This window comes from Puma concolor, chromosome B3, assembly GCF_028749965.1.
Source record: "Puma concolor isolate L17-30 chromosome B3, mPumCon1.1.hap2, whole genome shotgun sequence".
NCBI classification, from domain to species: Eukaryota; Metazoa; Chordata; class Mammalia; order Carnivora; family Felidae; genus Puma; species Puma concolor.
The window spans coordinates 67,745,676-67,762,042 of NC_141672.1; the positions used below are offsets into that span (position 1 = coordinate 67,745,676).

Sequence of the window (16,367 nt, forward strand, 5' to 3'; positions counted from 1 at the left end):
TCATCCTCAGGGAAATACAAATCAAAACTATGTTGAAATACCACCTCACGCCTGTCAGAAGGGCTAAAATTAACACCACAGGAAACAACCGATGTTGGCAAGGATGCAGAGAAAGGGGGAACCCTCTTACACTGTTGGTGGGAATGCAAACTGATACAGTCACTCTGGAAAACAGTATGGAGATTCCTCAGAAAATTAAAAATAGAGCTGTCCTACCATCCAGCAATTGCACTAATAGGTATTTATCCAAAAGATAGAAAAATACTGGTTCAAAGGGGCACATGCACCCCAATGTTTATAGCAGCACTATCAACAATAGCCAAATTATGGAAAGAGCCCAAGTATCCATGAATGGATAAAAAAGATGTGGTGTATGTATACAGTGGAATATTACTCAGCCATCAAAAAGAATGAAATCTTGGGGCGCATGGGTGGCTCAGTCAGCTAAGTGTCTAACTTTTGATTTTGGCTCAGGTCATAGTCTCATGTGAGTTTGAGCCCCGTGTCAGGCTCTGTGCTGACAATGCGAAACCTGCTTGGGATTCTCCTTCTCTCCCTCTGTTTCTGCCCCTCCCCCACTCATGCTCTCTCTGTCTCAAAAAAAAAAAAAAAAAAAATGAAATCTTGCCATTTGCGGTGACATGGATGGAACTAGACTGTTAAACTAAGTGAAATAAGTCAGTCAGAGAAAGACCAGTACCTTATGATTTCAGTCATATGTGGAATTTAAGGAACAAAAAGAGGGAAATAAACCATGAGACTCTTAACTATGGAGAACAAACTGAGGATTAATGGAGGGAGGTGTGGGGGAGATGGGCTAGGTGGGTGATGGGTAGTAAGGAATGCACCTGTGAGGAGTACTGAGTGTCGTGTGTAAGTGATGAATCCCTGAATTCTCCTCCTGAAACCAATGTTACACTATATGTTAAACTAGAATTTAAATAAAAAGTTTTAAAAAATAATAGTAAAATTCAGCTTCCTACTATATTTCAGTAGCTCTTAAACTCAGTTACTCAAGCTTTATAATTTAATGTATTATCTGAATTTTGTTAAAGGAAGAAAGGCATCATTTTTAAAACTTTGTTTTACATTCTCCACTGTCTCCCTTGATTCTTATTGCTCCTCTTCTCTTCCATTGATTTATATCTGTTCTTTCAGTTACTATGCTTTATATGTTTTCCTTTGTTGAGGCTGTCTTCTATCCCACCACTTGAACTTACAAGAACTTCTCCTTTGGAAAATCTGTATGTGCGTAGATAAACAGGTTGATTACACTTTTCTGGTATCTCACCTATTTCTGGTACCTCCCAGAGCTTTGTGCTCAGTTTTCTTTTACCATTTGTTCTTTATCCTTTGTAGTTTGGCTTTATCCTTTCTTATTAAGAAAACACATAGGGCGACTGGGTGGTTCCGTAGATTGGGCATCTGACTTCGGCTCAGATCATGATCTCACAGTTCATGGGTTCATGCGCCATATCAGGTTAGGTGCTGATGGTTAGGAGCATGGAGCCTGCTTCAGATTCTGTGTCTCCCTCTCTCTCTGCCCCTCCCTCACTTGTGTGCTGTCTCTGTCTCAAAAATAAACATTAAAAAAAATTTTTTAACAAAAAATGAAAACACACATTTCAGTCTGTTGACTTATTACCTTAGTCTTAAGACAGGACTTTGCTATAATTTTGTGACATCTTTGCTTTCATAACACATTCAAGAAATGTTGACATACAAGATAATTTAAGGGGCCCTGGGTGGCTTAATCGGTTAAGCATCTGACCCTTGATTTCGGCTCAGGTCATGATCTCACAGTCAGGAGATCAAGCCCCTTGTCAGGCTCTATGTTGAGTGTGGAGCCTGCTTAAGATTCTCTCCCTCTGTCTCCCACTGTCCCTTTCCTGCTTGCATGTGCACTCTTTCTCAAAAAATAAAAACAATTTATTAAAAAAAATTTTTTTTAACATTTATTTTTGAGAGACAGGCACAAGTGGGGGAAGGGCAGAAAGCGAGAGAAGGAGACACAGAATTCAAAGTAGTCTCTAGGCTCCGAGCTGTCAGCCCGACACGGGGTTTGAACCCACGAACCATGACATCATGACCTGAGCTGAAGTCAGACACTTAACCAAGTGAGCCACGCAAGCGCCCCAAAAAGTAAAAAAAGTTTAAAAGAAGATATTTTAAGGGAAAAAAGGTTGGTCTCTTTTATAGCCTAGTTCAATTTGAAGTTGAGTTAAACAGAGTTAATAAGTTAACAGTTAATATAAGGAAGAAATAATTCATTCCTCACTGCTCAGGCCATTGGGAAAATATGAGACTATAAATGGCAGAAATGAGCCTATCTTAAGAAAAATATTTTCAGACGTGTTTAGTAGGTTCAGGAACCTTCTTAAATCTGTTCAAGGCCCTAGTGTTAAAACAGTCTCCCTAGTGCAATCCCTCATACTCTGGATACGAGAGAATTTTGAGCCTCCTTAAGCATAACTGTCTACATACAGGGGACTGATGATTATCCTAGTATTTAGTATCATGTCTGTAGTATCATGTTTAGTTTGTTAACTTTCAATATAATTAGAACAACTTTGTCATTTTGACCTGGAACAGTTCTTACAGCATTTCTTTGGATATCACTGCTGTCTGTAGTTACTAGATATGATTATATTACACTGTTGAAGATGTATAAGCAACAATTCTAGTCTCAATTTGAAGTCATAAATATGTCTTCCATTTGATTGTAATTACATGTATTCTCCCTTGATAAAAGATTTTACAACTGTAACTTGTGTGGATACAATGCAAGAAGAGGAAGGAGATAAAGGGGATGATGCCTCAGTTCTGACCACCAGAAATGATGACAAATCCTATCCCTTTACCAATCCCCGATGGGCCACTAGAGTCTTTGCTGCCGAATGTGTCTGTAGGATAATTAACCAGTGTGAGAATGCACACAGCGCACATTTTGACATTGCTTTAGCACAAGAAATGAAAAAAAGGGATTCAAGAAGTAAGTGACATAATAATGAAGAGACCAAAGCATATACATAAAAATGTTGTCTGCCTATGTTTTTAATATTAATTTAAGAAGTAAAACTAGAAAGAGTTTGTATTGTTCCAAATCAGTTATGAAACTGACTATAATATTTATATAAGCTAAAAGTTAAGCAGAGTTCTAATGTTTAAACACATTTTTAATGATTAAGTTTCTTAAATAGTCATTTACTTATGTTTAATGGGCATGTGCATGAGTTAAGTTTATAATCATGTTCTTGGAAAGTAGTTTGGCACTATTAGCTAGCTCCGAAAATTTATTTTCTGAATTATAACCTATAGTAATTTTGCTTATAGATTATTTTGGTTTCATAAATATTACCCAGAAAACATTTGAGCGTATCACATTGTAAAGTAAACCTGCTTGCAAGATCATTTCCCCCTTTTTTTGTTCAGTTTTATTGTCTGTACCTAAAGGGATCTGTGTGTGTATTATGGTTTGATGTCTAATTTTCAAAATTCACTTAAGCACATTATGTTCAAAGACACAGTGCACATATCTAAAAGCCATGGATATATTTTTTACCAGACAAAAGAATTATATAGCAAAATGTTGCTATTGTCAGTGTGGGAGTACGAATTAGGTATCTGTGTTTTAATGATTTTTCAAGCAAGCATTTATTGAGTGATAAGCACCATGCTAGACCAATAGGTATAAAATTAGTATATCAGAGATGCTTAGTAATTCCTTTGTTCCCAATTAAAATTGTAATTGGCACTTGCTAAGACGAGTTGGTTTCTTTATCGTGACCCATAACATTCTTAAAATTAGTCCCAGATATATTTTAGGTAGAATTTAGTTGTACCCCTGAACATTTTATTGTTGGAATATTATTAAAGGATTGTCCTGTGTCCTGTAGAATTATTATACCAAAGAACGTACTGTAGGAATGAAAGGAATTCTCATTTATAATTTTATAGCTACAAATATTTTTTAATATTCCTGTTATTTGTATGTGTGCCAAGACATAGAAAAATAAGATAATCTAGTCCAAATAAAGAACCATATAAAACTGTTTTTCAAAAGAAACGTTAAGTCTTTTAGCTTCAACTTGGCACAAAGAGAAAAATTAGCTGCCTAATTCGTCAACACCCAAAGTTTCCTAAATATCTTCTAAAATGCTTTTATTGAAAAGTCCGAACAAAGTTTTTATTGATAGTACTACTAATACTCTTTTAAAGGATGCTAATTTTGCCTTTGGTTTTTGAATAGCTGTGTAATTGTTTGCTTTGGGAGTTTCTTGCTGTGATTGTTTGCAGGAGCCTAGTAACTCCATCTTTAAAGTCTATGTTTAACAAACAGTAAAACAAAACAGTAAATCAAATCAGAGGTATTTAAAAGAAAGTCTAGAAACATCTGTGAAATCAAAGGGAGAAGAAATGATTATTTAACATAAATCTTAGTTCCAGCATATGCTTTTTCTTGATAAGACTTTTTTAATCTTGTAGATGACTTTTTGGTGCTACATCTTGCCGACTTAATTCGCATGGCCTTTATGGCTGCCACAGATCATAGTGACCAGCTCCGTCTTTCTGGCCTTGAAACACTGTTAGTTGTTATTCGGCGATTTGCAGCTATTCCAGAACCAGAGTTTCCAGGTCATGTGATCCTGGAACAGTATCAAGCCAATGTAAGCACTTTCTGTTAGAGAATTTTATTTTTTAACACCTTGGATAAAAAGTCTGTGAAAGTATTTACTACTTTTTTTTTACATAATGAGTATATGTCTCTGCTAATATGTCACCAATATATAATCAGCATATAGAAAATGTGTATGTTTGAAGAAGAAATCTCTGAAGTAAAAGCAAAGTGGTATATAAACAGGTCTTTTATAACAGTAAAGGTCAATAGTCAAAACCTGCTAGGTAATGTGGGGGAATAAAGTACTCTGCTAATTAAATTCTTTACAAAATACCTGAATATTCCTAAGATATGTTAAATCATTAATAATATTCCATTTAGGCTACATGCTTGTCACTCCTGGAATAGATGAGTGTTCTATCACACACATTACATGTAATCCTCCAGCAACATTTATCCTTTCCTACCTCTCATGATTCAGAGGCAGCTTTTGTGGGTTAGCATTTAGGGAGCCAGGAACAGTTTACCAGTTGACTAGCTGTCTCCATCACATCTTCCTAGCAGGAAATGCCCATGTATGTTCCAGGAGAAAGCAAAAGGAAGGGACTCGAGTTATATAGAACTGTCATATTAGAATGAAATATTACAATTCACTGTAAGGGGAGCTCTGTTATATTCTTAGCCCTCTTAAAATTGCAAATGAGTGGCACCTGGCCGGCTCAATGGGTAGAGCATGGGACTCTCAATCTCAGGGTCATGAGTTCGAGCCCCATGTTGGGCATAGAGCTTGTTTTAAAAAATTGCAATGATAGAAATATAATTATAGCTCACTTAAACTGAAGAGGAAAATTATTTTCAAGAATCGCAGTTGGCTCTGTTGTCTTCTACACCAGCTTTATTCTCAAGTTTGCTCTCTCCAAGTTGTATCAAAATGGCTCTCTCTTAGCACCCAGTCTTTTTTTTTTTTCTTAAATTTATTTATTTTGAGAGAGTCAGAGTGCAGATGGGGGAGGGGCAGAAAGAGAAGGAGACAATCCCAAGTAGGCCCTGCACTGCCAGCACATAGCCTGACTCAGGGCTCCACGACCTGAGCTGAAACCAAGAGTCAGATGCTTAACCGACTGAGCCGTCCAGGTGCTCCACGTACCCAGTCTTAAAAAGAGACCATGCTTCTGTCCCAGTATTCCCAGCAAACGTCTTCAAGGAGAGCTTTCATTACCCCCGGTTGGATCCCTGGAGTCACCAGTGCTCTCATCTCCATAGCAACAACAGGAGATAAGAGAAGGTTCCTCAAAGGAAAATTGAGGTGCTTTTATCTAAAAACAGATATAGTGGACAGGCAGAAAGAAACAGGTGTCCAGAATACCTATTGTAAACAATTTAAAAATATTAAAGAGATGAAGAGTTTGCGCTGTCTTACTTATTGATGCTTGGTATTTCCTATCATTTGTTGCCAGGTAGGAGCGGCACTTAGGCCAGCCTTCGCCTCAGAGACACCACCTGATGTCACTGCCAAAGCATGTCAGGTAAATGGTTAAAAAGACAGAACTTAAAAAGTAAAAACCTCTCTTAGCACCTGGTATCTTAGAATACTTTAGATTTTTATTTCAAGTGAGATCGAACATTTTTTCATGTATCTAAGAGCCATTATAATCTACAGTTTTAAAGTTACTTTTCTGGGAGTGATTGTCAGACTTTCAATATCCAGCCCTAAAGCAGAAGTGACTTGAATTATTTCTAAACATAATGGAATACACTAACTTTAGTCCATTCTTTCAACTTTCTTTTATTAACTTGAATTCACTTGTATTTTAACATTTATTTTATTTTTGGGACAGAGAGAGACAGAGCATGAACGGGGGAGGGGCAGAGAGAGAGGGAGACACAGAATCGGAAACAGGCTCCAGGCTCTGAGCCATCAGCCCAGAGCCTGACGCGGGGCTCGAACTCACGGACCGCGAGATCGTGACCTGGCTGAAGTCGGACGCTTAACCGACTGCGCCACCCAGGCGCCCCTAATTCACTTGTATTTTAGTACCTTGAATATTCAGGGAACTGTATTAAATGTTGTATGAGGTCTCTATTATCACTTCATTGTTTGTATTCTTTCTATAAGTCATTAAATTTTTTTGTTAAATGAGACAGGAAGTAAATAAATAGATGGAAGAGGAAAAATTAGTTTTTTCTAGAAAAAGAAAAATATCGTGATCCAGGAAAACCTCTGATAATTGAGCAAATTGTTTTCATGGGAGAATTATTAATGATGTTTTGTTTTAAAACATTTTTAGTATCTCATTTTCAAAATAACCAAAATTTTCATTGGGGTTTTAAATGTTAAGTTCTTTATCTTTCAGCAGTTATATTAATTAACCACACAATCTCTGCTTTTAAAAGAGTAAGAAGAAATAATCAAGATTGAATTTTTTTTTAATGTTTTATTTATTTTTGAGAGAGAGAGAGTGAGCAGGGGAGGGGCAGAGGAAGAGAGAGAGGAACAGAGGATCCCAAGCAGGCTCTGCATAGAGAGCGCAGATGTGGGGCTCAAACCATGAATCACGAGATCATGACCCAGGCTGAAGTTGGACGTTCAACCAACTGAGCCACCCAGGCGCTCCAATCAAGATTGAAGATTTAATTCAAATGTTAATCCAAACATTTATTAAAGTGGTACCTTTCGTGGCTGCATTTCTCCATATTAATAACACCTGAAACTCTCTGATTTATATACTAACCAGCACTGGTTTCCTTGCTTCAACCTTAGACTTCATTCCCTTTTACAATGCTGGCTTTTGACTGGCATTATCAGCCACATCCTTTGGGTTTCCTGATAGCAAGATGATTTCATTGTCTAGATTCCTGAGATATGGGTGAGCTCTGCTGAACTTACAGGGGAGGTATTTATAATTTTTAAATGTAACTTGATTTTCTTAAAAACCAGGTTTGCAGTGCCTGGATAGCAAGTGGAGTTGTGAGTGACCTTAATGATCTCCGAAGAGTTCATCAGTTGCTTGTTTCATCATTAACAAAAATACAGGCTGGAAAAGAAGCTCTGAGTCACTTATATAATGAAAGTGCTTCTACCATGGAGATCTTAGCTGTGCTGAAAGCCTGGGCAGAGGTTAGTGTGCTTCTCCATTTATAACTGGAATTTTAGAAGTTGTTAATAAACACCGTAGGCTATAAATTGAAATTGACTGTTTAAAACGCAGTAAGTCCATTTTTAAGGTTAAGAAAAGATGTTCAACATGAGATTTTTTTATATATTAATTGACTTTTTAGCCAAGCATTCTAAAATATCTTTTATTGCCTGTTATCTGCTACTTTAGGCAGGGGCAACCATGAGCTGCAAGGACTTTATAATAACCAGTGGAAATCAACTTTTATTGACATCTGAATTTTGGAAGTGTGGGTCTGCTTGTATGTTATACCAATTCTGTACATACTTCACTGTTTTTTTAGAGCTCTTTCACAGAATAGCTTTTAATTATTAAATAACAGTCATTTTCTTTTCCAAAATTAGTGAAATCTTATAGGAAAATGTTTAACTTTATTTACTGTTCTAATCAGGAAGAAAGAGAAATAATTTTTAGGTTTACTATGAAAATGAGCACATACGAAAGTAGATGGAATAATATAATGTGCTCATGTATACACATCATTGGGGTTTCAGCAGTTCCCAAGCTTGGCCAGCCTCAGTTCATATATCATCTTAATGAAGGTATATAGTCTCAGATTGCAACTGAGAGAATTAACCAATATATAAAAAAACATTTCCTCCATTAGAGCAAATTAAAACCTGAAGATTGGAGTCCATGTATTTTTGTCATTATTGGGTTTGACAAACCTTCTTTAGGAAGTAGTTCTGCCTAGAACTAATGATCTTTAACAATAAACTCTGTATGCTTTTAAACATTTGCTGTTAGTAGAGCAAACAGAAATTTTCTCATCTCTCTAACCTATTTTTATAAATAATTCTCTGCTTATGCAGTGTTCTTTATAATAATTTTAATCTCTGGGCTCTTGTGTAAGCCCCTTATCTCCCATTCTCTCCTCAGTAAAAATAATGACTGGCGAACAGATTCTGTACAACCAAGGTCCATAATCTCCTATCTAAACTCCTTGGAGCCAGATACATTTGGAATTCAGAATTTGGGGAATTTTTGAAAAGTAATACAGTACATATTCCATGTATCCCTCCAAAAAATTGAAGCAATACCATAGAATCTATAATCAAGCACATTGATGTAGTAAAATGTTTGAATATTCACACTATGTTGAATGGAGACTATAAATCGTCTCAAATAAATTCAGTCAATTTTGCCACCAAATTAAGTATTTTTCAGTGCTTTTTAGATGTCGGAATTGTAGATAAAGGGGTAGTACATGTTATATCCTGTGTTGAATACTTTCACATTCTTGTTTTGTTTTTTTTTTTTTTTTTTTTTTTTTTTTTGGTCTGAGAATCTGTAAACATTTCTCACTTACTTGTACGTGCCCTGAGGTCATCTAGAAACTATTGTTATGGTAGCTTCCAATTTAGTAACACTGCAATTGTGCTTTCAAAATGTTCAAAATGTAAATGCAGGCTCATGTGTAACTTAACATGCTTTGTCTATTACAAATCTATCTTTAGGAAATTCTTAGATATCAAAATCAAATTTATTCCATTACCAGCAGACCCTGAAAAACATTCATAAACTCAAGACCATAAAAAAAACAGATTTCAGACTTAGCTCTTTTACCATGAAACGAAAATAAAGTATCTTCTTTGCATGTTACTTCTGGAATAATGTCTAAAACATATATAGGCCTCTCTTTTTTTTTTTATCTCTATTTATTTTGAGAGAGAGTGAGCGAGCACGCACAAGAGTGGGGGAGGAGCAGGGAGAGGGAGAGAGAATTCTAAGCAGGCTCCACACTGTTAGCACAGAGCCCAAAGTGGGCTCTAACTCACAAAGTGAGATCATGACCTGAGCCGAAACCAAGAGCCAGATGCTTAACTGACTGAGCCACTGGGGCTCCCCTACTTTCACATTTTACAGTCGTATGAACAGTCCATCTTGATTCTATTTATGTAAACTTTTTATGGTGATTTAGAAGTAACTTTGAAAGAATATTTTTAGTATTTCAGCTTATTGCCATTCAGAAATGGCCATCTGAAGCCATTTATTGAGGTGGATTATAGGGCTATAACTAGACTCAGTGAGAAAGAGTGTTGTGATCATTTAGTTGGAGCTTTCAGGGATGTCAAAGTGCAGAATGGCGGCATAGTTGTCAAGCATTTGCTATCCCTAGTTGCATCCCATTAAAGAGAATATTTTTAGATCTTTCTATCCCAGTTTGCGTGTGTGGCTACATGTGTATACCTTGGTATCAGAGTGCATTTGAAGTACAGTATGCTTAAAAGTAAGGTTGGTCTCCTCAGCAAGATAAAAATATTTTAGCACCTTTTCAATGGGTATAAGAGCTTCCTAATTACAAATTAACCCTTTAACAGGTCTACATAATTGCTGTAGAAAGACATAAAAGCCACAGACAACTTTTGAAGACTACCACCTGTTCAGAAGAGAGTGTCAGAAATGGGTCATATTCATCAGATGGACTCCTTGACTTGGTTCACACAGACCTGGGCACGCTTAGTAGGCTCTGGCTTGCTGCGCTTCAGGATTTTGCTCTCTTAACTTTGCCTTCAGAATTTGCTTCCCAACTTCCTGTTGAAGGTAAGGGGTTTGTAATAGATGTACATAATTCCTAGAGTGACAGTAACTTTTCAGAATTTATCCCTTAGCAAGTAATATTTATTTGAAACATTTTCTGTAGAATAATTTCCATTTATAGACTCAGCATGTGAGTGTTGCTTGAGGCTAGATACCCTGAAGTTGACCTTCTAGATAATAAGGCATGCACATCTTACCTCACAAGATACTGCCATATTGCTCTCCAAAGCAGTTATAACAATTTTTTTTAAGTTTATTTATTTATTTTGAGAGAGACAGAGACCATGCAAGTGAGGAAGGGGTGGGGTGGGGGGTTGCGGTGTAGAATCCTAAGCAGGCTCCATGTTGCCAGCACAGATGCCATTAAGGGGCTTGAACTCAAAAAACCATGAGATAATGACCCTTGCCAAAACGAAGAGGCAGATGCATAACCAACTGAGCCACTCAGGGGCGCTAGCAGTTAAAACAATTCATATGCCCACCAACAGCATGTTTCTGTTTCACTACATCTTCTACCATTATGTGTTGTCATACTTGATAATTTCTGCCATTAGGTGGGTATGAAATAGTTTTTCATTGTTTTATTTTGTTTTTTCATTGATTGAAAACCTTTTTCTATAGGTTTATGGGCTAAGTTTCTTCTTCCATCAATCACCTAGTCATAGGCCTTGTCCATTTTCTACTTGGTATTTGTCATGATTTTACTGGCTTGTTAATCTCTTATGTAACTTTAGTATCATTCCTTTATGATTGCATGCTTCCCAAGTCTATAGCTTATTCTTTCTTTATTTTTCTAAAACTAATATAATCAGTCATTTATGGTTTGTGGTTTTGTGTAATACCTGATAGATTTTTTTATTTAAGATCATAAAGACTAGAAGCATTACAGTTTTGCTTTTTACATTTTGGGCTTTAGTGCAGCTAGATTTATTTTGTGTGTATGGAATGGGGATAACATCTAATTTTGTAGTCAGTGATTAATACTGCATTTTATGGATTGGATATTTGGTAGCCACTTTTATTCTTCATGTTATTCCAAAATGTTGTGTGTGGGGGTTTGTTTGCGTTTTGGTTTTTTGTTTTGTTTTGTTTTTACTCTTTGATAAATTCTAAATCAGCCTGCCAACTCCTGTTAGAATTTTACCTGGAATTATACACAAAAAGATAGGAGTGGTTTCAGTAGCATCAAAATGGAAATAAACTGGTTTATTGCCATAGTTGTCAGCCACTAGTGAATGACAGGCATGAATCAACATAAGTAAATCTCAAAAACATAAAGTTAGGTGAAAAAAAGCAAGTTAAAAAAGGTTACATATGGGGCACCTGGGTGGCTCTGTCTGACTTCAGCTCAGGTCATGATCTCACAGTTTGTGAGTTCAAGCCCCGAGTCGGGCTCTGTGCTGACAGCTCAGAGCCTGGAGCCTGTTTCAGATTCTATGTCTCCCTCTCTCTCTGCCCCTCCCCTGCTTGTGCTCTGTCTCTCTTTCTCTCTCTCTCAAAAATAAAAAAAAGGTTACATACAATATGCGGTCTTTTAAGTAAAGTTAAACACAAAATAATAGCACATATTATTTATGAATACAAACATCTATTGTGGGAGTGATTTCACACTGACTTGAAGAGATTGGTTATAGAAAGAGGGATAAAAATTAGTGGTATAACTAAGTTCTAGGTTTTTTTTTCTTTTTTTTTTTTTATAAGTAATGATTTAAGAAAGGCAAAATGTTTATATTAATCTTGTAAGTAAGTAAATGGGCAGCAATGTTTGTTTCAAATACACACCACATGTAAGTTCCTTAAAGAAACTTGGGATGATAGGAATGATTTGTTATCTTACAACAAAGAAGACAAAAGATGTAGTAGGAGCTAATCTCTTTTATTCCTCCTTAAACTGCTTCTGCTTTTTTGTAGGCGGTGCTTTCTACACAGCAGAGACTAGTGAAAATGCAAAATTGCATTATTACAACTCCTGGGCACTTATCCTGCATGCTACAGCATTGTGGCTTACCAGCACAGGCTTTGTGGTTGCTGACCCAGATGAAGGAGTATCTCATCTTTCAAGACCTGTAACACCTACTTCTATGTGTCAAGGTTCATCATCTGGGGCTACAGTAAAGTCACCTGAGGATGTCTGCACTGATAGATTCCATCTTATTTTAGGTCAGTAAAAGAACTAACAATCTTCTAACCCTACAAAGTTTTTCTTGAATTGTGCCTCACTGCCTATCAACTCTTCGTGGTGATTACTTCATCTTTGTTAGGTGTTAGTGATAACCTTGATATAAATGAGTGAACTTATATACATTTTACAAAATTGCAGATGTCATTAAGTCTAGAATCCCATTTACAGGCTGGCTTCAGCATCATGTTGAATGAATTATAGAAATTATAAGACAATCCTAGTTCTTTGTACATAATTTTTAAAAGATCCATGTAGATCTATACATTTTTTGGGGGCGCCGGGGTGGCTCATTCAGTTAAGCATCCAACTTTGTAAGCTCCAGTCATGATCTCACAGTTCATGAGTTCAAGCCCCACATCAGGCTCTGTGCTGACAACTCAGAGCCTGGAATCTGCTTCAGATTCTGTGTCTCCCTATCTCTCTGCCCCTACCCCACTCATGCTCGCTCGCTCTCTCTCTCTCTCTCTTTCTTTCTCAAAAATAAACATTTTTTTTAATTATAAAATTTTTAAATTTCTCTGTATATATTAAAAATATCAATATACTGAGGCAGTCTACCTGTCCCCACTGTGGGATCCTATCTGCATTCTTAAGAATTACAAGGTTCAAGTATACTCAAAGGTACAAAAGTGCAAGCAAATATTTAAGGTCAAAGATAAATGACATTTTTTTAGATTATGAAGTTTAATCCATTCTTTCGCTTTCCTGGCACTTCAATTTTGTAAAGTTTATTTATTTATTTTGAGAGAAAGAGAGCCCCTATGTGAGGGGGTGGGGGAAGCAAAAAGAGAGAGAGAGGGAGGGAAGGAGAGAGAGAATCCCAGGCACATTCTGTACTCACAGCACAGAGCCCAACTCATGGCTTGAACCCACGAACTATGAGATCACGGCCTGAGCTGAAATCAAGAGTGGAATGCTTAACCAACTGAGTCATCCAGGCACCCTGAGGAACTTCATCTTTAAAGTGAAATAATCTTTCTAAGATACAGTGAGTCTCTAGAATAAATGAAAGAAATGTTTCATATTTTACCTAGTTCTTAGAAAACAACACATTAGCTCATTACCTATAAAGAAATTATTGATTAAATAAAATATAAGGGTTACAAATATAAATGATTAAATAAACTTTATGGTTCAGAAAACTTCTATTATTATTCCTTCTCAGGCCGGACATGATCAGATTTCCTATATCCTTGGGTATATTAAACTTTATTTCCGTTTGCCTTGAGATAAGAGCTTTTTAAAAACAAACTTCAGAATAAAGAAGGGCAGTTACTATGAGCATAAGCTATGCAGTTTGACTACCTCAGCTCAAATTCTTCATGTACCACATTGTAACTGACCTTGAGCCAATTAAATAACTTAAGCTCTGTGTGTTCATCTCTCTATCAAAAAGAGCGTTAGTAATAGTACCTGGGGTGCCCAGCTGGCAGTAGAGCATGAGACTCTTGATATCACGGTTGTGAGTCCAAGGCCCATGTTAGGTGTGGAGATTACTTACAAATCTTAACAAAGAAAAATAGCACCTACTTCATCAGCTATGATGAGAATGAAATGAAATGGTAGATGTAAAGATACAGTGATCCATGATAATCACTCACTTTTAGTAAGGTTAAGGTTATACAACTGCATGTTGGGGCTCCTGGCTGGCTCAGTTGGCAGAGCATGCAACTCTTGATCTTGGGGTCATGAATTCAGGACCCACATTGGTATGTGGACCTATTTAAAAAACAACAACAACAACAACAACAACAAACTACATGTTCTCTAGTATAATTTTATTATAATTTTGCATCTTTGAACTATTTCATAGCAACTGTGCAGTAGTACACAAGCCTAATTGAGATTATTCTACATGTACCTGTGGATAAAAACAACTAACAAAGAAGACTTGCTTTATCACTTAATTGTTTAGTGTTTTTTTGTTTTGTTTTGTCTTGTTTTGTTTTTTTAAAGTCGGCTCACACCAAGTGCGGAGCCCATCCTAGGGCTTGAACTCACGACCTTGAGAATAAGAGTCGGATACTTAACTGACTGAGCTACATAGGCACCCTTTAATGGCTTACTCTTAAATTCATTGTGGTTTGTTTATATTACCTTTCTGCTAAGCTTATTTATATATCTCATCAAAATATAAAATGAGTTCCTTAACTTCATAAACTAAGGATCTCAAAGAAGCCTCCTTCTCTTTTTCGGTTTTCTACAGGAATCAGTGTGGAATTTCTGTGTTCCTTACGCTCAGATGCAACCATGGAAAGCATTACTGCTTGCTTACATGCATTACAGGCTCTTCTTGATGTTCCTTGGCCCAGATCTAAAATTGGCAGTGATCAGGTGATTTCTTGTTTTTTGTTAGGCTTCTGTAGATTTCAAGGAACAGGAATCAAACATGTTCAGGTTACCACAGCAAACAGAAAATGAACACAGAGAAGTAAAAAGAAAACTAAACTTCTGTCCAGCTAGGTCTCAGAACTGGAATACTGTCAGCGACTGTACTGAGCCAGGAGCAGTCATGCCTCTGACGTCACTTTCTGTCCTTGCTTCTTCTGTGCTGATTTCTGCTGCCACCAGTTAACCACTCATTATAGCAGCTCTTCAGTTGAACTTAAGCAATCATGATGGGAAGAAGCTATGTTCTAATGGCCAGTATAGTAGCCACTAGCTCCGTGTGGCGTTTCCTCTTTGTATTTTTCTGCTTTGGTGCACCCTGTTCTTTATATACATCTGTATCTTCTATTCCCTTTCCCCAAGAGAGAATCTACTTGGTTCATGTAGTTACGTCTGTTACAGAATATTCCCATTGCCTGAGTTCTCCTTCCTGGTTGTTAGAGACTACTGGATAGCCTGTAGGTGGAGTCAAACACTAATATCTTAACCAGTTGTGAGCATGATAATAGGACCACTGTAAAAGTATGGCATTTCCTTTAACTTACTTCCCAAGAGCAACTATGAATTTTCTATGTAGACTGTAAGTTAACCTATTAACACTGTTGTTTATTAGGTTTATATTATTTATCAGCTTCCTACCTGACTTGGATTATACTTAAATAAATTGTGAGCTTTTTGTTCTTGCTTATTCTGTATGTTAAAACAAGTATAATAATGACAGATTTACTCTGTTATTTTCAAAGATGAAAAAAAGCCAACAGAGTAAGCACTAGAAGAGAAAAGTGGAAAATGAGAGAATATTTGTCCAGTGTATTATATTCTTGAGAAAGATGTCCATTGTATGCTTATTAACTTATCACTTTTAATGTCATCCTTCTCCATCATTCTTTGTTGCTATTACTAGAAAATCTCAGTATAGGTCTGGAAATCTAGATGGCAGTGCTTGAATTCTTTTAGTCACGTTTCTCATCTTGTTTTGGAAGTTTCCCTTTCCATGTTCCCACTTTAGGACCTGTGTAAAAATGATCTTTTGTCATAGTGCCATGTCCTGCAAGATTGGACAAAAACCAATCTGGAGTTGGTTTAAAGTAGAACAAGTATTACTTAACTTTATTTTACCTACACCTTTATTCTTTGTGAACAATTTGTTATATTCTCTTTTTCAATTTTTTCATGGCATTTAATGTTGGTATTTTTAAAAAAGAAAGTATGTGATTTCCACTACAGTTTCCCCTAAATGTTTTCTGTGATAGGACTTGGGCATCGAGTTGTTGAATGTACTACATCGAGTAATTTTGACCCGAGAATCACCTTCTATTCAGTTGGCTTCACTTGAAGTGGTAAGACAGATTATCTGTGCAGCTCAAGAACATGTCAAGGAGAAAAGACGAAGTGCAGAAGGTGAATGTTAACCCATAATGCCAGATTAACCATATTACTATAATCAAATCAGCATTATGTT

The 16,367-nt window shown here is 36.5% G+C and overlaps 1 protein-coding gene across 8 annotated transcripts in view; it reads left to right on the forward strand.

Moving 5' to 3' along the window:
• HEATR5A (HEAT repeat containing 5A) overlaps nt 1-16,367 on the forward strand; it is a 122,506-nt gene that overhangs the window by 85,048 nt on the left and 21,091 nt on the right. For 7 of the 8 annotated variants that reach the window (XM_086709982.1, XM_086709985.1, XM_025919011.2 and 4 more), the window contains 8 exons: nt 2,753-2,992; nt 4,486-4,667; nt 6,076-6,144; nt 7,557-7,736; nt 10,116-10,338; nt 12,247-12,495; nt 14,724-14,851; nt 16,159-16,306. In XM_086709982.1, the coding sequence (XP_086566108.1) occupies nt 2,753-2,992; nt 4,486-4,667; nt 6,076-6,144; nt 7,557-7,736; nt 10,116-10,338; nt 12,247-12,495; nt 14,724-14,851; nt 16,159-16,306 (1,419 nt within the window). The remainder of the gene's footprint in view (nt 1-2,752; nt 2,993-4,485; nt 4,668-6,075; nt 6,145-7,556; nt 7,737-10,115; nt 10,339-12,246; nt 12,496-14,723; nt 14,852-16,158; nt 16,307-16,367) is intronic. The other variant, XM_086709988.1, reaches the window with a different exon arrangement.